The 20,040-nt window shown below is 37.3% G+C and overlaps 1 protein-coding gene across 1 annotated transcript in view; it reads right to left on the bottom strand.

Annotated features, from left to right (window-relative positions):
* LOC128639931 (peroxisomal N(1)-acetyl-spermine/spermidine oxidase-like) overlaps positions 1 to 20,040 on the bottom strand; it is a 96,094-nt gene that overhangs the window by 6,118 nt on the left and 69,936 nt on the right. The window contains exons 4-6 of the mRNA XM_053692198.1: positions 16,557 to 16,750; positions 15,379 to 15,634; positions 4,831 to 4,943 (exon numbers count right to left, since the gene is read on the bottom strand). Of these exons, the coding sequence (XP_053548173.1) occupies positions 4,831 to 4,943; positions 15,379 to 15,634; positions 16,557 to 16,750 (563 nt within the window). The remainder of the gene's footprint in view (positions 1 to 4,830; positions 4,944 to 15,378; positions 15,635 to 16,556; positions 16,751 to 20,040) is intronic.

Here is a 20,040-nt window from a genome sequence, read left to right as displayed (position 1 = left end):
TGGTTTGGGCTGGTATCATCAAAGATGAGCTTGTGGGGCCTTTTCGGGTTGAGGATGGAGTCAAGCTCAACTCCCAGTCCTACTGCCAGTTTCTGGAAGACACCTTCTTCAAGCAGTGGTACAGGAAGAAGTCTGCATCCTTCAAGAAAAACATGATTTTCATGCAGGACAATGCTCCATCACACGCGTCCAAGTACTCCACAGCGTGGCTGGCAAGAAAGGGTATAAAAGAAGAAAATCTAATGACATGGCCTCCTTGTTCACCTGATCTGAACCCCATTGAGAACCTGTGGTCCATCATCAAATGTGAGATTTACAAGGAGGGAAAACAGTACACCTCTCTGAACAGTGTCTGGGAGGCTGTGGTTGCTGCTGCACACAATGTTGATGGTGAACAGATCAAAACACTGACAGAATCCATGGATGGCAGGCTTTTGAGTGTCCTTGCAAAGAATGGTGGCTATATTGGTCACTGATTTGTTTTTGTTTTGTTTTTGAATGTCAGAAATGTATATTTGTGAATGTTGAGATGTTATATTGGTTTCACTGGTAAAAATAAATAATTGAAATGGGTATATATTTGTTTTTTGTTAAGTTGCCTAATAATTATGCACAGTAATAGTCACCTGCACACACAGATATCCCCTTAAAATAGCTATAACTAAAAACAAACTAAAAACTACTTCCAAAACTATTCAGCTTTGATATTAATGAGTTTTTTGGGTTCATTGAGAACATGGTTGTTGTTCAATAATAAAATTAATCCTCAAAAATACAACTTGCCTAATAATTCTGCACTCCCTGTATATATATACTGTATATATGTTTATATACGTGTACATGTTTTACTGTATATTTACTGTATATATTTAATATTCCAAAATCATTAAACATACTGTAAAATATTGTAAATAATCCATAGACTATATCTATATATTTTATTTTAATTCTGAATAATTAATTTTCGGCTAGATTACGAGTTTTGTTGGTAATGGTGTGTGGTGCTAACGAGCAGTTTATGCTTACCGCTCACTTACAGACAGCGTTGGTATTACGGGTTTTTACAAACCCGTCGTTATCCGCAGAAAAGTGAGCGGAGAGCAAAATTTTGCTCCACATCTCACCTCAATACCAGCGCTGCTTACGTTAGTGGTGAGCTGGTAAAATGTGCTTGTGCACGATTTCCCCATAGGAATCAATGGGGGAGAGCCGGCTGAAAAAAACCCTAACACCTGCAAAAAAGCAGCGTAAAGCTCCTAACGCAGCCCCATTGATTCCTATGGGGAAAATACATTTATGTCTACACCTAACACCCTAACATGAACCCTGAGTCTAAACACCCCTAATCTTACACTTATTAACCCCTAATCTGCCCCCCCGACATCGCCGACACCTGCATTATATTATTAACCCCTAATCTGCCGCCCCCGACACCGCAGACACCTACATTATAGTTATGAACCCCTAATCTGCTGCCCCCAACATCGCCGACACCTACATTATATTTATTAACCCCTAATCTGCTGCTCCGGACACCGCCACCACCTACATTATATGTATGAACCTCTAATCTGCTGCCCCCAACATCGCTGACACCTACATTATATTTATTAACCCCTAATCTGCCACCCTCAATATCTCCGCAACCTACCAACATTTATTAACCCCTAATCTTCCGCCCCCAACGTCGCCGCCACTATATTAAAGTTATTAACCCCTAAACCTAAGTCTAACCCTAACCCTAACACGCACTAACTTAAATATAATTTTAATAAATCTAAATAAAATTACTACAATTAACTAAATAATTCCTATTTAAAACTAAATTCTTAAGTATGAAATAAACCATAAGATAGCTACAATATAACTAATAGTTACATTGTAGCTATCTTAGGGTTTATTTTTATTTTACAGGCAACTTTGTATATTTGTATATAGTTTATTTTAACTAGGTAGAATAGTTATTAAATAGTTATTAACTATTTAATAGCTACCTAGTTAAAATAAAGACAAATTTACCTGTAAAATAAAACCTAACCTAAGTTACAATTACACCTAACACTACACTATAATTAAAAAAATTCCCTAAATTAACTACAATTAAATACAATTATCTAAGGTACGAAAAAAACCCCACTAAATTACAGAAAATAATAAAATAATTACAAGATTTTTAAACTAATTACACCTAATCTAATCCCCATAATAAAATAAAAAAGCCCCCCAAAATAATAAAAAGCACTACCCTATACTAAATTACAAATAGCCCTTAAAAGGGCTATTTGCGGGGCATTGCCACAAAGTAATCAGCTCTTTTACCTGAAAAAAAGTACAATATCCCCCCCAATATTAAAACCCACCACCCACACACCCAACCCTACTCTAAAACCCACCCAATACCCCCTTAATAAAACCTAACACTAACCCCTTGAAGATCACCTTACCGGGAGACATCTTCACCCAACCTCAACGAAACCGGGAGAAGTCTTCATCCAACCTGTCAGAAGTGGTCCTCCAGACGGGCAAAAGTCTTCATCCAGACGGCATCTTCTATCTTCATCCATCCGGCGCGGAGCGGGTCCATCTTCAAGACATCCGACGTGGAGCATCCTCTTCATCCGACGGCTGACGACTGAATGAAGGTTCCTTTAAATGACGTCATCCAAGATGGCGTCCCTTCAATTTCGATTGGCTGATAGAATTCTATCAGCCAATCAGAATTAAGGTAGAAAAAATCCTATTGACTGATGCAATCAGCCAATAGGATTGAACTTCAATCCTATTGGCTAATTGGAATAGCCAATAGGATTGAGCTCGCATTCTATTGGCTTTTCTAAACATATTTTTTTTTACCTTAATTCCGATTGGCTGATAGAATTCTATCAGCCAATCGGAATTGAAGGGACGCCATTTGGATTATTTTATTATTTTCTGTAATTTAGTGGGGGTTTTTAGATAATTGTATTTAATTGTATTTAATTGTAGTTAATTTAGGGAAATAATTTAATTATAGTGTAGTGTTAGGTGTAATTGTAACTTAGGTTAGGTTTTATTTTACAGGTAACTTTGTATTTATTTTAGCTAGGTAGTTATTAAATAGTTAATAACTATTTAGTAACTATTCTACCTAATTAAAATAAATACAAAGTTGCCTGTAAACTAAAAATAAACCCTAAGCTAGCTACAATGTAACTATTATTTATATTGTAGCTATTTTAGGGTTTATTTTACAGGTAAAGTAAAAGTAAGTATTTAGTTTTAAATAGAAATAATTTAGTTAATTGTAGTAATTGTATTTATATTTATTTAAATTATATTTAAGTTAGGGGGGTGTTAGGGTTAGACTTAGATTTAGGGGTTAATAACTTTAATATAGTGGCAGCGACGTTGGGGGTGGCAAATTAGGGGTTAATGAATGTAGGTAGGTGTCAGCGACGTTAGGGATGGCAGATTAGGGGTTAATAACATTTAACTAGTGTTTGCAAGGCGGGAGTGCGGCGGTTTAGGGGATAATATATTTATTATAGTGGCGGCGATGTCCGGTTCGGCAGTTTAGGGGTTTAAACATTTATTATAGTGTTTGCGATGTGGGGTGGCCTAAGTTTAGGGGTTAATAGGTAGTTTATGGGTGTTAGTGTACTTCTTAGCACTTAGTTAAGAGTTTTATACTACGGTGTTGTAGTGTAAAATTCTTAGCTACTGACTTTAAAATGCGGTACCAGGCTTGACAGGAGAGGGTCTACCTTTTGGTCAGACTCGTTATACCGGCGCTATGCAAGTCCCATACGGATACGCAATTGACGTAAGTGGATTTGCTGTATTTTCGAGTCTGGCCGAAAAAGTGAGCGGTGAGCCTGTAAATTCAAGAATCGTAATACCAGCGGACGTTAAAAAGCAGCGTTGGGACCTCTCAATGCTGCTTTTTAAGCCTAACGCAAGACTCGTAATCTAGCAGATAATTTTTTAAATATTTTATATGTAATATTTTAATGACGTGCCTTAAACTCGAACTTCTTAAGATCTAATTTGAGAAAGGAAATGTACAAAATGCATAATTTAAATTCCTATGCTAAAATGATGTACTCTATTATTAAATATATATATTCTATATATATCAGATACTGCTCATGTCAAATACATATCTATACCTTTATGTCTATTGGAATAGATATGCAAGTATAGGTATATATATATATATTTATTTTTTACATGGGTGAGCCAATCACACAAGGCATCTATGTGCAGCCACCAATCAGCTACTGAGCCTATCTAGATATGCTTTTCAGAAACGTATATCAAGAGAATGAAGCAAATTAGATAATAGAAGTAAATTGGAATGTTGTTTAAAATTATATTTTCTATCTAAATCATTAAATAATTTTTTGGGGTTTAATGTCCCTTTAAGAAAAAAAAATATTATCCTGTAAGTGAACATTGGAATGTTAAATTTGTACAGTAAATACATAGTAAAATACATATAAGTACATTAATACATATGTATACATAAATAGACATACATACAGTATATGTGCATTAAATAGCTGAAAACATGTAAAATCATTTTTATGCAATATTGATATTTAATAAAGTGTTGAACTATGCATTTAAATATTTAACATTCCAATGTACTTCATAAGGGAATAAGTTCTATGTATTTATAAATAGATATTACAATTTATTTCTCTATATATTTATACCTATATATAATTATATATAAGAATCAAAATGAATGTTCAATGTTTCAAAAACGCTTATCATTTGTATAGAACAAATATGGTCAACCTTCATTGTTTTTAACAAATATGCCAAAAAGTCATCCCTTTTTGTTACCTGTGAACTGTCTCAGCACAGAAGTCATTGCGGTGAGGACTTCTTTGTCTGTCAATGTTTCAATGAACTTAGCCTCCTCACCAGAAATAAAACCACAAAGAACGTGGCCGAGCCTGAAGATGAAAGGACACAGTGTGGAACATTCTTATCTACTGATCTCAAACCTTAGACCATCATAAATCAAATATGTGTGTTTGTAAAAACAAATTTAAAGGGATAGGGAAAACAATTGCCCAATTTCTAGAATTAAATTGGCAATTATCAAATAGTTATATGCTTTAAGATTTTCATGGAATAAGTCTGAAGGACAAGAACATATGAGAACTCTTGTTTCATTATTTTGCTCTTAGAAAACCAAAGGTATATAAGTTAAATACATAATATATATCAATTAAAATAGGGAGTTTCTGGTAAATGATTTTATAAGAGAGCAAAGAAAAATAATTCCAATTTAATAACAAACTATTTTCTGCGTAAATTACAAAAGCAAATTTACAATTTTTTTGTCTAAAATAGTGACAAAAAAAAAAGAAGAAAATTTGAAATAATTTTGCTCAACAGATCGTAGCCAAACACAAAAGTGTTTGACAAAGCAGAATTCCTCCAGAAAAAATGTTTGCCTCTGATGTATGGATCCATTTAATTTGATAGAAACCCATGTGTTCCATGAGAAATATGATTCCTTTTTGTGCAATTGGTTCCAAATCCATGATATGCAATTCATCTCAGAACCGATGAACTTGATATTAAAGACAAACACAGAAAAACAAAATGTAAATTATCGTACTCAGTTATTACTATCTTGAGGCAGTGTGCTAGCAGTCACTAACGGCTAGATTTAGAGTTTTGTCGGTAACGACCCGCGTAGCTAACGCTGGCTTTTTTCTGGCCGCAACTTTAAAATAACTCTGGTATTGAGAGTCCACAGAATGGCTGCGTTATATTTAACGCAACTGCAACTCTCGATACCAGAGTTGCTTACGGACGCGGCCAGCCTCAAAAACGTGCTCATGCACGATTCCCCATAGGAAACAATGGGGCTGTTTGAGCTGAAAAAAAACCTAACACCTGCAAAAAAGCCGCGTTCAGCTCCTAACGCAGCCCCATTGTTTGCTATGGGGAAACACTTCCTACGTCTGCACCTAACACTCTAACATGTACCCCGAGTCTAAACACCCCTAACCAACACCCCTAACCTTACACTTATTAACCCCTAATCTGCCGCCCCCGCTATCGCTGACCCCTGCATATTATTATTAACCCCTAATCTGCCGCTCCGTAAACCGCCGCTACTTACATTATCCCTATGTACCCCTAATCTGCTGTCCCTAACACCGCCGACCCCTATATTATATTTATTAACCCCTAATCTGCCCCCCACAACGTCGCCTCCACCTGCCTACACTTATTAACCCCTAATCTGCCGACCGGACCGCACCGCTATTATAATAAAGTTATTAACCCCTAATCCGCCTCACTAACCCTATAATAAATAGTATTAACCCCTAATCTGCCCTCTCTTACATCGCCGACACCTAACTTCAAACATTAACCCCTAATCTGCCGACTGGAGCTCACCGCTATTCTAATAAATGTATTAACCCCTAAAGCTAAGTCTAACCCTAACACTAACACCCCCCTAAGTTAAATATAATTTAAATCTAACGAAATTAATTAACTCTTATTAAATAAATTATTCCTATTTAAAGCTAAATACTTACCTGTAAAATAAATCCTAATATAGCTACAATATAAATTATATTTATATTATAGCTATTTTAGGATTTATATATATTTTACAGGTAACTTTGTATTTATTTTAACCAGGTACAATAGCTATTAAATAGTTAAGAACTATTTAATAGCTAAAATAGTTAAAATAATAACAAAATTACCTGTAAAATAAATCCTAACCTAAGTTACAATTAAACCTAACACTACACTATCAATAAATTAATTAAATAAAATACCTACAATTACCTACAATTAAACCTAACACTACACTATCAATACATTAATTAAATACAATATCTACAAATAAATACAATGAAATAAACTAACTAAAGTACAAAAAATAAAAAAGAACTAAGTTACAAAAAATAAAAAAATATTTACAAACATCAGAAAAATATTACAACGATTTTAAACTAATTACACCTACTCTAAGCCCCCTAATAAAATAACAAAGACCCCCAAAATAAAAAAATGCCCTACCCTATTCTAAATTACTAAAGTTCAAAGCTCTTTTACCTTACCAGCCCTGAACAGGGCCCTTTGCGGGGCATGCCCCAAGAAATTCAGCTCTTTTGCCTGTAAAAAAAACACATACAATACCCCCCCCAACATTACAACCCACCACCCACATACCCCTAATCTAACCCAAACCCCCCTTAAATAAACCTAACACTAAGCCCCTGAAGATCTTCCTACCTTGTCTTCACCATACCAGGTTCACCGATCGATCCAGAAGAGCTCCTCTGATGTCCTGATCCAAGCCCAAGCAGGGGGCTGAAGAGGTCCATGATCCGGCTGAAGTCATCATCCAAGCGGGAGCTGAAGAGGTCCATGATCCGGCTGAAGTCTTCTATCAACGGCATCTTCAATCTTCTTTCTTCCGGATCCATCTTGAAGACCTCCGACGCGGAACATCCTGCTGGCCCGACGGACTACCGACGAATGAAGGCTCCTTTAAGGGACGTCATCCAAGATGGCGTCCCTCGAATTCCGATTGGCTGATAGAATTAAGGTAGGAAAATTCTGATTGGCTGATGGAATTAGCCAATCAGAATCAAGTTCAATCCGATTGGCTGATCGGATCAGCCGGATCATGGACCTCTTCAGCCCCCTGCCTGGGCTTGGATCAGGACATCGGAGGAGCTCTTCTGGATCGATCGGTGAACCTGGTATGGTGAAGACAAGGTAGGAAGATCTTCAGGGGCTTAGTGTTAGGTTTATTTAAGGGGGGTTTGGGTTAGATTAGGGGTATGTGGGTGGTGGGTTGTAATGTTGGGGGGGGGTATTGTATGTGTTTTTTTTACAGGCAAAAGAGCTGAATTTCTTGGGGCATGCAAAGGGCCCTGTTCAGAGCTGGTAAGGTAAAAGAGCTTTGAACTTTAGTAATTTAGAATAGGGTAGGGCATTTTTTTATTTTGGGGGTCTTTGTTATTTTATTAGGGGGCTTAGAGTAGGTGTAATTAGTTTAAAATTGTTGTAATATTTTTCTGATGTTTGTAAATATTTTTTTATTTTTTGTAACTTAGTTCTTTTTTATTTTTTGTACTTTAGTTAGTTTATTTCATTGTATTTATTTGTAGATATTGTATTTAATTAATGTATTGATAGTGTAGTGTTAGGTTTAATTGTAGGTAATTGTAGGTATTTTATTTAATTAATTTATTGATAGTGTAGTGTTAGGTTTAATTGTAACTTAGGTTAGGATTTATTTTACAGGTAATTTTGTAATTATTTTAACTATTTTAGCTATTAAATAGTTCTTAACTATTTAATAGCTATTGTACTAGTTAAAATAAATACAAAGTTACCTGTAAAATAAATATAAATCCTAAAATAGCTATAATATAATTATAATTTATATTGTAGCTATATTAGGATTTATTTTACAGGTAAGTATTTAGCTTTAAATAGGAATAATTTATTTAATAAGAGTTAATTAATTTCGTTAGATTTAAATTATATTTAACTTAGGGGGGTGTTAGTGTTAGGGTTAGACTTAGCTTTAGGGGTTAATACATTTATTAGAATAGCGGAGAGCTCCAGTCGGCAGATTAGGGGTTAATGTTTGAAGTTAGGTGTCTGCGATGTTAGGGAGGGCAGATTAGGGGTTAATACTATTTATTATAGGGTTAGTGAGGCGGATTAGGGGTTAATAACTTTATTATAGTAGCGGTGCGGTCCGCTCGGCAGATTAGGGGTTAATAAGTGTAGGCAGGTGGAGGGGACGTTGAGGGGGGCAGATTAGGGGTTAATAAATATAATATAGGGGTCGGCGGTGTTAGGGGCAGCAGATTAGGGGTACATAGCTATAATGTAGGTGGCGGCGGCGTGCGGACGGCAGATTAGGGGTTAATTATTGTAGGTAGCTGGCGGCAACGTTGTGGGGGGCAGGTTAGGGGTTAATAAATATAATATAGGGGTCGGCGGTGTTAGGGGCAGCAGATTAGGGGTACATAAGTGTAACGTAGGTGGCGGTCGGCAGATTAGGGGTTAAAAAAATGTAATCGAGTGGCGGCGATGTGGGGGGACCTCGGTTTAGGGGTACATAGGTAGTTTATGGGTGTTAGTGTACTTTAGAGCACAGTAGTTAAGAGCTTTATGAACCGGCGTTAGCCCAGAAAGCTCTTAACTACTGACTTTTTTCTGCGGCTGGAGTTTTGTCGTTAGATTTCTAACGCTCACTTCAGACACGACTCTAAATACCGGAGTTAGAAAGATCCCATTGAAAAGATAGGATACGCAATTGACGTAAGGGGATCTGCGGTATGGAAAAGTCGCGGCTGAAAAGTGAGTGTTAGACCCTTTTTTGACTGACTCCAAATACCGGCGGTAGCCTAAAACCAGCGTTAGGAGCCTCTAACGCTGGTTTTCACGGCTACCTCCAAACTCCAAATCTAGGCCTAAGATAATAATGCAAACATGTATATATAGCAAGAAGCATGTGATATAAATATTTCATACAGGCTGCATTGCAACCGCCAAAGCATCATACATTTTATATAAATATATATACTAGTGTTAAAGGCCATGTATATGGGCCAAAAATGTCTCCCTCTACCTATTTCTACCTCCTCCCTCCTTCCACCTTCCTGCCGCTCTAAGCATAAATTTTTTCTGTATTGTAGTGTTCCCACCTGTTCCCGTTCCCCTTCAGCGATGAGCTGCCCACCCACCACCCTCCTAACCCTCCCACGCCACCAACGATCGGCACCACTACTGCCTGATGCAGAGAGGGACACAGAGTGTCCCTCTCTTTTTCGGTACCTCTGCAAGACTATTTATGCACTGTCCCACTCGTGGGGCATGCAGAAATAGCGCAATCTTGCTAATTTTAGCTAGATTGCGGCAGAGAGAGGCCCAGGACAGCAGTGTCATATAGGGTACGACACTGGTCCTTAAGGGCTTAATGACCAGTGTCATCCTTGCGCTTGTCTTGCGAAGTCTCTAATGCGCATCAGCGCTAGTCGTTAAGGCCAGGTATGTTTATCTCACGCAGCAGTCTCTAATGCACATGACTGCATCGGACAAACATACCTGGCCTTTTATAATATAGGAGATATATATATATATATATTTGACCAGACAAGATTAAAACCTTAGTACCAAGGGTATGTATCAACAAATTGAAAAAGTGTTATGCACTAAGTACCCAGAGGAATTTAACACATTATATAGCTGGTTCTTTTTCATTTTTTGGAAACATACCCTTTGTTAGGATATGTTAGCATTACCAACGCCATCTTGTCTTAGTTGCCATTTTGTCTTGGGCATCCATTTTGTCTAAGAATGGTTTATTATAACAGTTTATTATGTAGTAAGAAATATGCTGATGTTAGTGAGACTTGCATAGCTAGAATGACATTGTGAATGTTCCTGGCAATGCGCCTGGAAGCCCGTTATCTATGTAAGATGCCCAAACGGCCTTGCTTGCTGAGTTGTGCACCCAGATGTCCTTTTATTATTGTTATAGAAATACTCCTTAACATTCCTCTTTTACCCAATTATTTTAATAAGCTTCTTTTGTTCATGAAATATGGTGTGAGATGATGTAGTTATAAACGCGTCATTGTTTAACCCCATATGCTGTAATTATTGCCTATAAGAAGTGTTGTGCATCTTCTAATAAACAGAATAGGTGTTAGACTGATTGCCCATTCATTTCCAGGTGATAGTGTATGATCCAGGCCAAGTGCTGACTTTCTTGTGTGGTTATATATATATATATATATATATATACTGTATATGTACAGTATATATATATATATATATATATATATATATATATATATATATATATATATATATATATATAATGCTTTGGTGGGTGTAATAAATTGATTAAGCTTTTTGTGCAGCCTGTGTCACTTTTTAGCAGTGACAACATTATACCACATGCTTCTAACTATATACATATTTGGATTTATATCAAAGTCACTATAAGATCAGATGGTCTATATCAGTTAGTATCGTTACTGAACATTTATTTTAGCATTCAAAAAATATTTTAATTAGCTATTAGATCTGCTTTTTTAAACCAAAAGAGAAAGGTGAACTTCCACAACAAATATTCGGCTAGATTACGAGTTGTGCGCTAGGCTGAAAAAGCAGCGTTAACAGGTCCTAACGCTGCTTTTCACTACCGCTGGTATTATGAGTCTTGCAGGTTTAGGGGCACCGCACACTTCTTTGGCCTTACCGCAAAATGACTTTCGTAAACTCTTTTTTCTATGGGACTTCCATAGCGCTGGTATTACGAGTCTGTCCTGGGAGGCCAAAAAGTGAGCGGTACACCCTCTACCTCCAAGATCCCTAACGCATTTTAAAGTCAGTAGTTAAGAGTTTTATGGTACAACGCTGTAGCATAAAACGCATAACTAAAGTGCTAAAAAGAACACTAACACCCATAAACTACCTATTAACCCCTAAACCGAGGACCTCCCACATCGCAAACACTATAATACAAATTTTAACCCCTAATCTGCCGCTCCGGACATAACCACAACTATAATAAACATATTAACCCCTAAACCGCCGCACTCCCGCCTCGCAAACACTAGTTAAATATTATTAACCCCTAATCTGCTGCCCCTAACATCGCCGCTACCTACATTATACTTATTAACCCCTAATATGCCGCTCCGGACATCGCCGCCACCTACATTATACTTATTAACCCCTAATTTGCTGCCCCCAACATCGCCGACACCTACATTATTTTTATTAACCCCTAGAATTCTATCAGCCAATTGGAATTAAGGTAGAAAAAATCCTATTGCAATCAGCCAATAGGATTAAGCTGATTGGAACAGCCAATAGAATGTGAGCTCAATCCTATTGGCTGATTGGATCAGCCAATAGGATTGAACTTCAATCCTATTGGCTGATTGCATCAGCCAATAGGATTTTTTCTACCTTAATTCTGATTGGCTGATAGAATTCTATCAGCCAATCAGAATCTAACGGACACCATCTTGGATGACGTCATTTAAAGGAACCGTCACTCAGTAAGAAGACTCCGGATGAAGAGGAGGCTCCGTTTCGGATGTCTTGAAGATGGAGCCGCTCCGCGTCGGATGGATGAAGATAGAAGATGCTGTCTGGATGAAGACTTCTGCCCGTCTGGAGGACCACTTCGTCCGGCTTGGATAAAGACTTCTCCCGGCTTCGTTGAGGACTTTGGCCCGGTTGAAGACTTCTGCCGCTTCCTTGAGGACGGATGTCCGGTCTTCAGAACAGTCGATCTTCAGGGGGTTAGTGTTAGGTTTTTTAAGGGTGTATTGGTGGGTTTTATTTTTTAGATTAGGGTTTGGGCCGTAAAAGAGCTAAATGCCCTTTTAAGGGCAATGCCCATCCAAATGCCCTTTTCAGGGCAATGGGGAGCTTAGTTTTTTTTAGTTAGGGTTTTATTTGGGGGGTTTGTTGTGTTGGTGGTGGGTTTTACTGTTGGGGGGTGTTTGTATTTTTTTTTACAGATAAAAGAGCTGATTACTTTGGGGCAATGCCCCGCAAAAGGCCCTTTTAAGGGCTATTGATAGTTTAGTTTAGGCTAGGGTTTTTTTTATTTTGGGGGGGCTTTTTTATTTTGATAGGGCTATCAGATTAGGTGTAATTAGTTAAACGATCTGTAAATTTGTTTTTTATTTTCTGCAATTTAGTGTTTTTTTTTTTATTTTTGTGATTTAGCTAATTTAATTGAATTGTTTTTAATTTAGATAATTTATTTAATGGTAGGGTTAGGTTAGGTGTTAGTGTAACTTAGATTAGGTTTTATTTTACAGGTCAATTTGTATTTATTTTAGATAGGTAGCTATTAAATAGTTAATAACTATTTAATAACTATTCTACCTAGTTAAAATAAATACAAACTTGCCTGTAAAATAAACATAAACCCTAAGCTAGATACAATGTAACTATTAGTTATATTGTAGCTAGCTTAGGGTTTATTTTATAGGTAAGTATTTAGTTTTAAATAGGAATAATTTAGTTAATGATAGTAATTTTATTTAGATTTATTTAAATTATATTTAAGTTAGGGGGTGTTAGGGTTAGGGTTAGACTTAGGTTTAGGGGTTAATAAATTTAGAATAGTGGCGGTGACATTGGGGGCAGCAGATTAGCGGTTAATAAGTGTAGGTAGGTTGCGGCGACATTGGGGGTGGCAGATTAGGGGTTAATAAAAATAACGTAGGTGTCGGCGATGTTGGGCACAGCAGATTAGGGGTTAATAAGTATAATGTAGCTGGCGGCGATGTCCGGAGCAGCAGATTAGGGGTTAATAAGTATAATGTAGGTGGCGGCGATGTTAGGGGCGGCAGATTAGGGGTTAATAATATTTAACTAATTTTTGCGAGGCGGGAGTGCAGCGGTTTGGAGGTTAATATGTTTATTATAGTGGTGGCAATGTCCGGAGTGGCAGATTAGGGGTTAATAAGTATAATGTAGGTGGCGATAATGTCGGGAGCGGCAGATTAGGGCTTAATAAGTGTAAGATTAGCGGTGTTTAGACTCGGGGTTCATGTTAGGGTGTTAGGTGTAAACATACATTTTATTTCCCCATAGGAATCAATGGGGCTGTGTTACTGCTCTTTACGCTGCTTTTTTGCAGGCGTTAGACTTTTTCTCAGCCGGCTCTCTCCATTGATTCCTATAGGGAAATCATGCACGAGCACGTACGACCAGCTCACCGCTGACTTAAGCAGCTCTGGTATTGAAGTGCGGTAAGGAGCACAATTTTGCTCTACACTCACTTCTTGCCTTTTAACGCCGGGTTTAGAAAAACCCGTAATACCAGCGATGTAGGAAAGTGAGCGGTGAGAGAAAACTGCTCGTTAGCACCGCATAGCCTCTAACGCAAAACTCGTAATCTGGGCGATAGTTTTTTCATCCTGGAAAGGGACTTCTATGTCTTAAGGCTTTAACACCAGCTTTGGAGTATGCAAAAAAGAAACAAACATTAAATATAAGGGAAAAAAAGCTGCCACAGGCATTTTAAATTGACATACATACACATACATAGAAAAACATAGATTTATATGTATAGACATATGTTTAACAATGGAGATAATGAAAATATTTTACATTACAATCTTAGGCACATTAAACAATATATCAGATGTATTTTCAAAGCGATATTCGCATATAGATCTTGAGATATCTAGATATATATATATATATATATATATATATATATATATATATATATATATATATATATATATTCATATAGATATCTCACTATAAATAGATATATCTGTCCAAAAATCATTACATATATAGAGAAATATGTGTTTAGAAATAAATAGAAAATATTCTGTTACGAAAAAAATTTCACAATATGAAATATTAGCATTTTCATGTACACTTTTCAAGGAGAATACGTCATTTGTGCAACATATTAGGGTTTTTGTCTGTTTTCTTTTCTATTTGACTTCTCCATTGACTTATATGGGGAATAAGTGAATGCGCACATGATTGGGCTGTTTAGATTACGCGGCTTAACGCACATGAAAAGTTATTTTGCAACTTGTAATATAGCTGTACAACCCCAAATGCGATAAAGGCATAACGTTCTGTGCGCTTTCTCAACTGATTTCCTGCATGACTTGTAATCTTGCCCTCTGAGTTTGTAATATACTTTATATATTCAATATGCTTTCATTAATTATTCTGTCCCCTCTACCTGTAATTTAATTTTGAAAATGGTGGGTTTTCCAATGCCTGTTAAAAATGGAAGTGCGGACTCAGACTGAACACTGCTTTATGCCACACGGTCATTGGTTAACAAATGCTACTGACCCATTTAAAAAACTGTTCCTAATTGACCTATGCAGCAAAGCAAACTTAGGTTACAGTATGGTGGTTTAAATTGCTGCTTCATAAACTCTCTCGCCAATTTGGAATTGGCGATTGAAAATCACCCCGTATTTATGCGACAGGGGTGATTGACAAGCCCTACTTTAACGCAATTGGTTGCGTCAGGGTAGAGGCTGGCTTGCACAAGTGTTCGTCTGTGCAATTTTAAATATTGGGAACAAATGCGCCCACAATCTGCAATCAAAGGTGTTCCAGCATATTCCAGCTCTTATAAAGTGATTTTGAATAAAAACCGTAAAATCATATAACTTGTGGAAAAAAAAATAGTGAACATAAACAAAATTCTCAGCCTTTATGCAGCACATTGGTGCAACTAAACTCTTACACGTTCACAGCTAAAGTACAATTAATATTTTCCTAGTGCAGAGACAACCTGCATTGTAAATATGTGAATTCTATAATTATTTGTTGTAGTTATTTTATATAAAATGTTACACATACTGTGCAGGTGGCTGCAGTACCACAAATCCAGAAAGTTTCTTCACCCAATCACGACTCATATCCCGTTGTGGCTCTACTAGTGGGGACTCCCCCTCCCACACCAGCACTAAGTATTTATGTGTGGGGTCCCAAAATGGCTCCTCAAACTCCAAAATGATCTTGTTAACTGTTCCAAATCCCAAGTTCTGAATTGCCTGAACCTTCCGGGGTGGTAGAGGAGGGTTCATGAAACTTGCATGTTGTTCTTTCAGGAATCCTAAAACAACAGGGCAGTTCTGACGTTAAACAAAAATTCTCACACATTTTGATTTGCCGTATTACTTCTACTAAATATATTAACAGTCATTTTATTTAATTTGATAAAAGTTAAAGGGACACAGAAATTATTCATGAACTTGATGTAAAGCTGCACTTGTCTATTCACAAAGCGCCTTAATAGTTTAATGCATTAAAGCTTCAAAACAAAATTCTGATGGAGAGGAACCAATGGGTTACTGAGGTTAGTTTCCATTTGTTTTTAGTAAAAACAGAAATGTTGTTTCAATAGCATTTTTCTCTAATTTGTTAAGGCATAGAATTTTAGCACTACTGAGCAATGCGTTTAAATACATAGATACTGTACCGCTCTGAAGCCACAGAGAGCTGCTAGTCCCCAGCAGACACATCCAGGGAGCCAATCAGTAGCATCAGTCACACAACCCCACCAATCATCAGGAGTTATCCGTAAGGCTGTAGCCCCCAGCTGTACTTTTACTACATTTTAACACATTTGTTAGAGTTAAACACAAAGGGCCCAATGATCTAAAACTCTCTGCTCCGGTGAGATTATCTAAGAAGTCTTGTCAGAACTAAGCTGTCCCTTAAAGAATTTAGAAAAGCAAATTTGAGATTGAAAACTTTTTATCCAGCTAAGTAGAGTTCTGAATGTGAAGGGGAGGCACATGCCTTGCAATTTTATTTTTAAGAAGGCTCCAAGGATTTTGTGTGATTTCTTTCTGTGCCAGCGAGATTTCGATCATCAGGCTCATAGACTAAAATGACATGCTATTACCACTTGCAGTGAACGCAGGGGTGATAAAATAAATGATAATAAAATATAAATAAGTATATTTGTCTAATTATATCATTAGTTTGTTAATATCAGCTGTTGAATCACTAAAATTACAGTTATTAGTTACCTAGAGGGACAGTGACAATGACATGATCTGCTACAAAAGTGTCACCATCTTCGCACTGCACTTGTACTGGATATGAACGAGAGCTGCTGTCTTCAAAGGACCCATTCCAGTGGATATTTTTCACAGCTTTGTTCAGTTTGAAAATATCATCAGGGAGTGTTGATTTCATGCTGTTTATAAGGCTTTCAAACCCCCTGCAAGGATAAGAAATATAATTAAATGCTTTTTATGGACGTATTACTATGTCACTTACAGCTAGATTACGAGTTTTGAGTGCTATAGGGATTTTTACGACCGCCACAAAAGTGGCATTATTTCACCTCCCTATAGCGCTGGTATTACAATTTTTTAAAAAGCAGGCTTGTGTGGGCGATATGGTTGCGTTGAGCTCCATACCGCACCCAAATACAAGTGCTGCTTTAACGTGCTTGTGCACGATTTCCCCATAGACATTAATGGGGAGAGCCGTCAAATAAAAAGTTCTGTAACGCAGCCCCATTGTGTAATGTCCCTTTAAGACATTCCACTCAATTCCTCCTGCCTATAAAACCACTCCCCTTTCTTCACATCATTGCTTGATTATTTTGTGCTTAGCCTGTTGTGTTCAACTTGTCCACATCAGTCACTTTCAAGTCTGACCTCTAATGCAAGTGCTTATTTTATTTAAGCAATCTCTATAGTTATTTACTGCTGTGTTACCTTGCTACTTTTTCAACTGTGAAGGATTCTTACTTTGGAACCTGCTTCCCTGCTTCAAGCAGCTCAGCATACTGGATCTTTTTCCTTTTGGATTCCTACACTGCATCAAGTCCCGGCTGCAAGGATCACTTCCTCATTTTTGCTCACCTGCTGCACACTGTCTGCAAAGCTCTCATCTGTTCCTCCCAGCAATCTCTCCTACCAAGTTGTAAGTAGATTGTTATCTAAAACATTGTTCACTGCTCTGAAAACTGGATCCAGTCCTTTCTTCATCTGCAACTAAGGTACAAACATTCATTAACTATTTATGCCATATGCTCCACCTTTTACAGGCATAACAAGCTGTTATAACCTCTGTTTGCTTAAGCTGCATATTAATCCACTGACTCAGTAATCACTTATGAACTCTCTTTATTGACCAAGTGAAATTCATTACCTGTGACTGTTAACCTATCAACTCCTGTTACTAGTTGCATGAGATTTCTAAAGGCACAGATTGTGATATTAACTATATCTTGTCTGCTATCCATTATGTCTTATTAACTTGCTGGCACAGTTTTTACCAGTTGTTACAGAATAACATTCTGGTTTCTTGTCCAGCTACATTTACAACCTTACATAATAATCAAGCCTATAAAGTTAAAGTTATATAGCATAATGGATCCACAGACAGTTAAAGCAGAGTTTGACACTCTCAATCAGAAAGTTGATTTTCTAGCAAGAGGGCTCACAGAACTTCAGGCAGAGAATGCTGCACTGAAAAATGTACTTAAAGATATTGTTGCCCCAAAATCTCCAGACCCTCCAGAACCTTTAATTAACCCACCTGCTGTTTTTTCTGGTAAAAGATCTGACTTCAGAGGTTTTAAAAACGCCTGTTACCTACTGTTTTCAATGAAGCCAAGAACTTACTGCACAGAGAAAATAAAGGTTTGCAATGCCATATCCTATCTTGCAGGTGAACCCAGGGCGTGGGCTAACCGCTTTTTTGAGACACAAAGTCAGTTGTTAGACTCACTAGATCAATTTTTTGCTGCAATGGCATCCCTTTATGAAGACAGCAATAGTCAAATAAACGCAGAAACAAAACTAAGAGCATTAAAACAAGGAAAACGTCCTGTGGAGGACTTTATAACAGAGTTCCAAATGTGGGCCACAGACACATTATGGAATGATATCACCTTGAGAAACCAGTTCAGACTGGGACTTAATGACACACTAAAGGATGAAATATCCAGACTCGATATGCCAGAAACTCTGACTGGACTTATTAAATTAGCAACTACACTGGACCGCAGACTTAGGGAACGCCGTTCAGAAAGACTGACTACAGAGACCACTTTAAAGAGACCCTCACCTATTTACACAGAAAGAGAATCCCATTTCCCCACACCAATGGAGATTGGTGTAATTAAAGCCCCACTAACCTCAGAGGAGAAAAATAGAAGACGCATCTCCAATTTGTGCCTCTATTGTGCCAGTAGAGACCACCCAGTAGCAACATGTCCCATACTACAGAGATCAAGGAAGGGTAAGCCATTACATTTATGCAATACCTCCCTATATAACCACAACAATGCACTCACACTGATTTTATCTTTACAGTGGGATCGACTTCAAATCAAGACTGAGGCCATTGTTGATTCAGGGGCGTATGGGTGTTTTATGGATGCCACTTTTGTTAGTGCTAATAAAATACCGTGTGTTACAAAGCAAAAACCTCTGTTTATTAAAGTAATAGATGGTTCATTGATTCATAGTGGTCCTATAAAACAACACACCATACCTTTATTAATAACTACTACTGATGGTCACACAGAATATCAAAGCTTTGATATAATACCCTCAGCACTACATACCATCATCTTAGGTTTTCCCTGGTTAGTCAAACACAATCCCACTATAGACTGGAAACACTCAAAGATAACATCCCCCTCCTTATTTTGTAAAACCACTTGTTTTCAACAACAAACTATAGGAATGTTAGATGTTAGCATACCAACAGAGTATCAGGATTTAAGTGATGTGTTTGATTTAAAGGAAGCAGAGACTCTTCCTCCCCATAGGGATTTTGATTGTCCCATAGATTTGGTACCCGGAGCAGTAGTTCCATATGGGAAAATATATCCCCTCTCTCAAGATGAGTTACAGTATCTCAGAATATCTAGACGAGAATATTAGGAAAGGTTTCATAGTACCATCTGTATCACCCGCAGCTGCCGGAATATTTTTTGTAAAAAATAAAGATCAATCATTAAGGGCCATTATAGATTACAGAGCTCTGAATGCAGTAACTGTAAAAAACCGTTATCCACTTCCACTCATCCCTGAACTTTTAGAACGTCTCAATGGTGCAACTATTTTCACCAAATTAGATCTGAAGGGGGCATATAATTTGATAAGAATTAAAGATGGGGATGAGTGGAAAACTGCATTCAGGACAAGATATGGCCTATTTGAGTATAAGGTCATGCCTTTCGGCCTTTGTAATGCCCCTGCCACTTTCCAACATTTTATAAATGAGATATTTAAAGACCTCATTGACGTGTGTGTTATAATCTACCTGGATGATATTTTAATTTATTCTCGGACTACATCTGATCACATTAAACATGTTAGGTGGGTTTTGACAAGATTGCGTGAAAACAGGTTATTTGCTAAACTTGAAAAATGCCTTTTTCATGTCCATGAGATAAAGTTTCTTGGATACATAGTAACACCAGATCAAATCCGAATGGATCCAGATAAGTTATCTGCAATAAAGGATTGGCCAAGACCCACTAAT

Source organism: Bombina bombina, chromosome 9, assembly GCF_027579735.1.
Source record: "Bombina bombina isolate aBomBom1 chromosome 9, aBomBom1.pri, whole genome shotgun sequence".
Classification (NCBI taxonomy): domain Eukaryota; kingdom Metazoa; phylum Chordata; class Amphibia; order Anura; family Bombinatoridae; genus Bombina; species Bombina bombina.
Note: the sequence above shows the minus strand (reverse complement) of the source record. Positions and strands in the feature narration are given on the sequence as shown.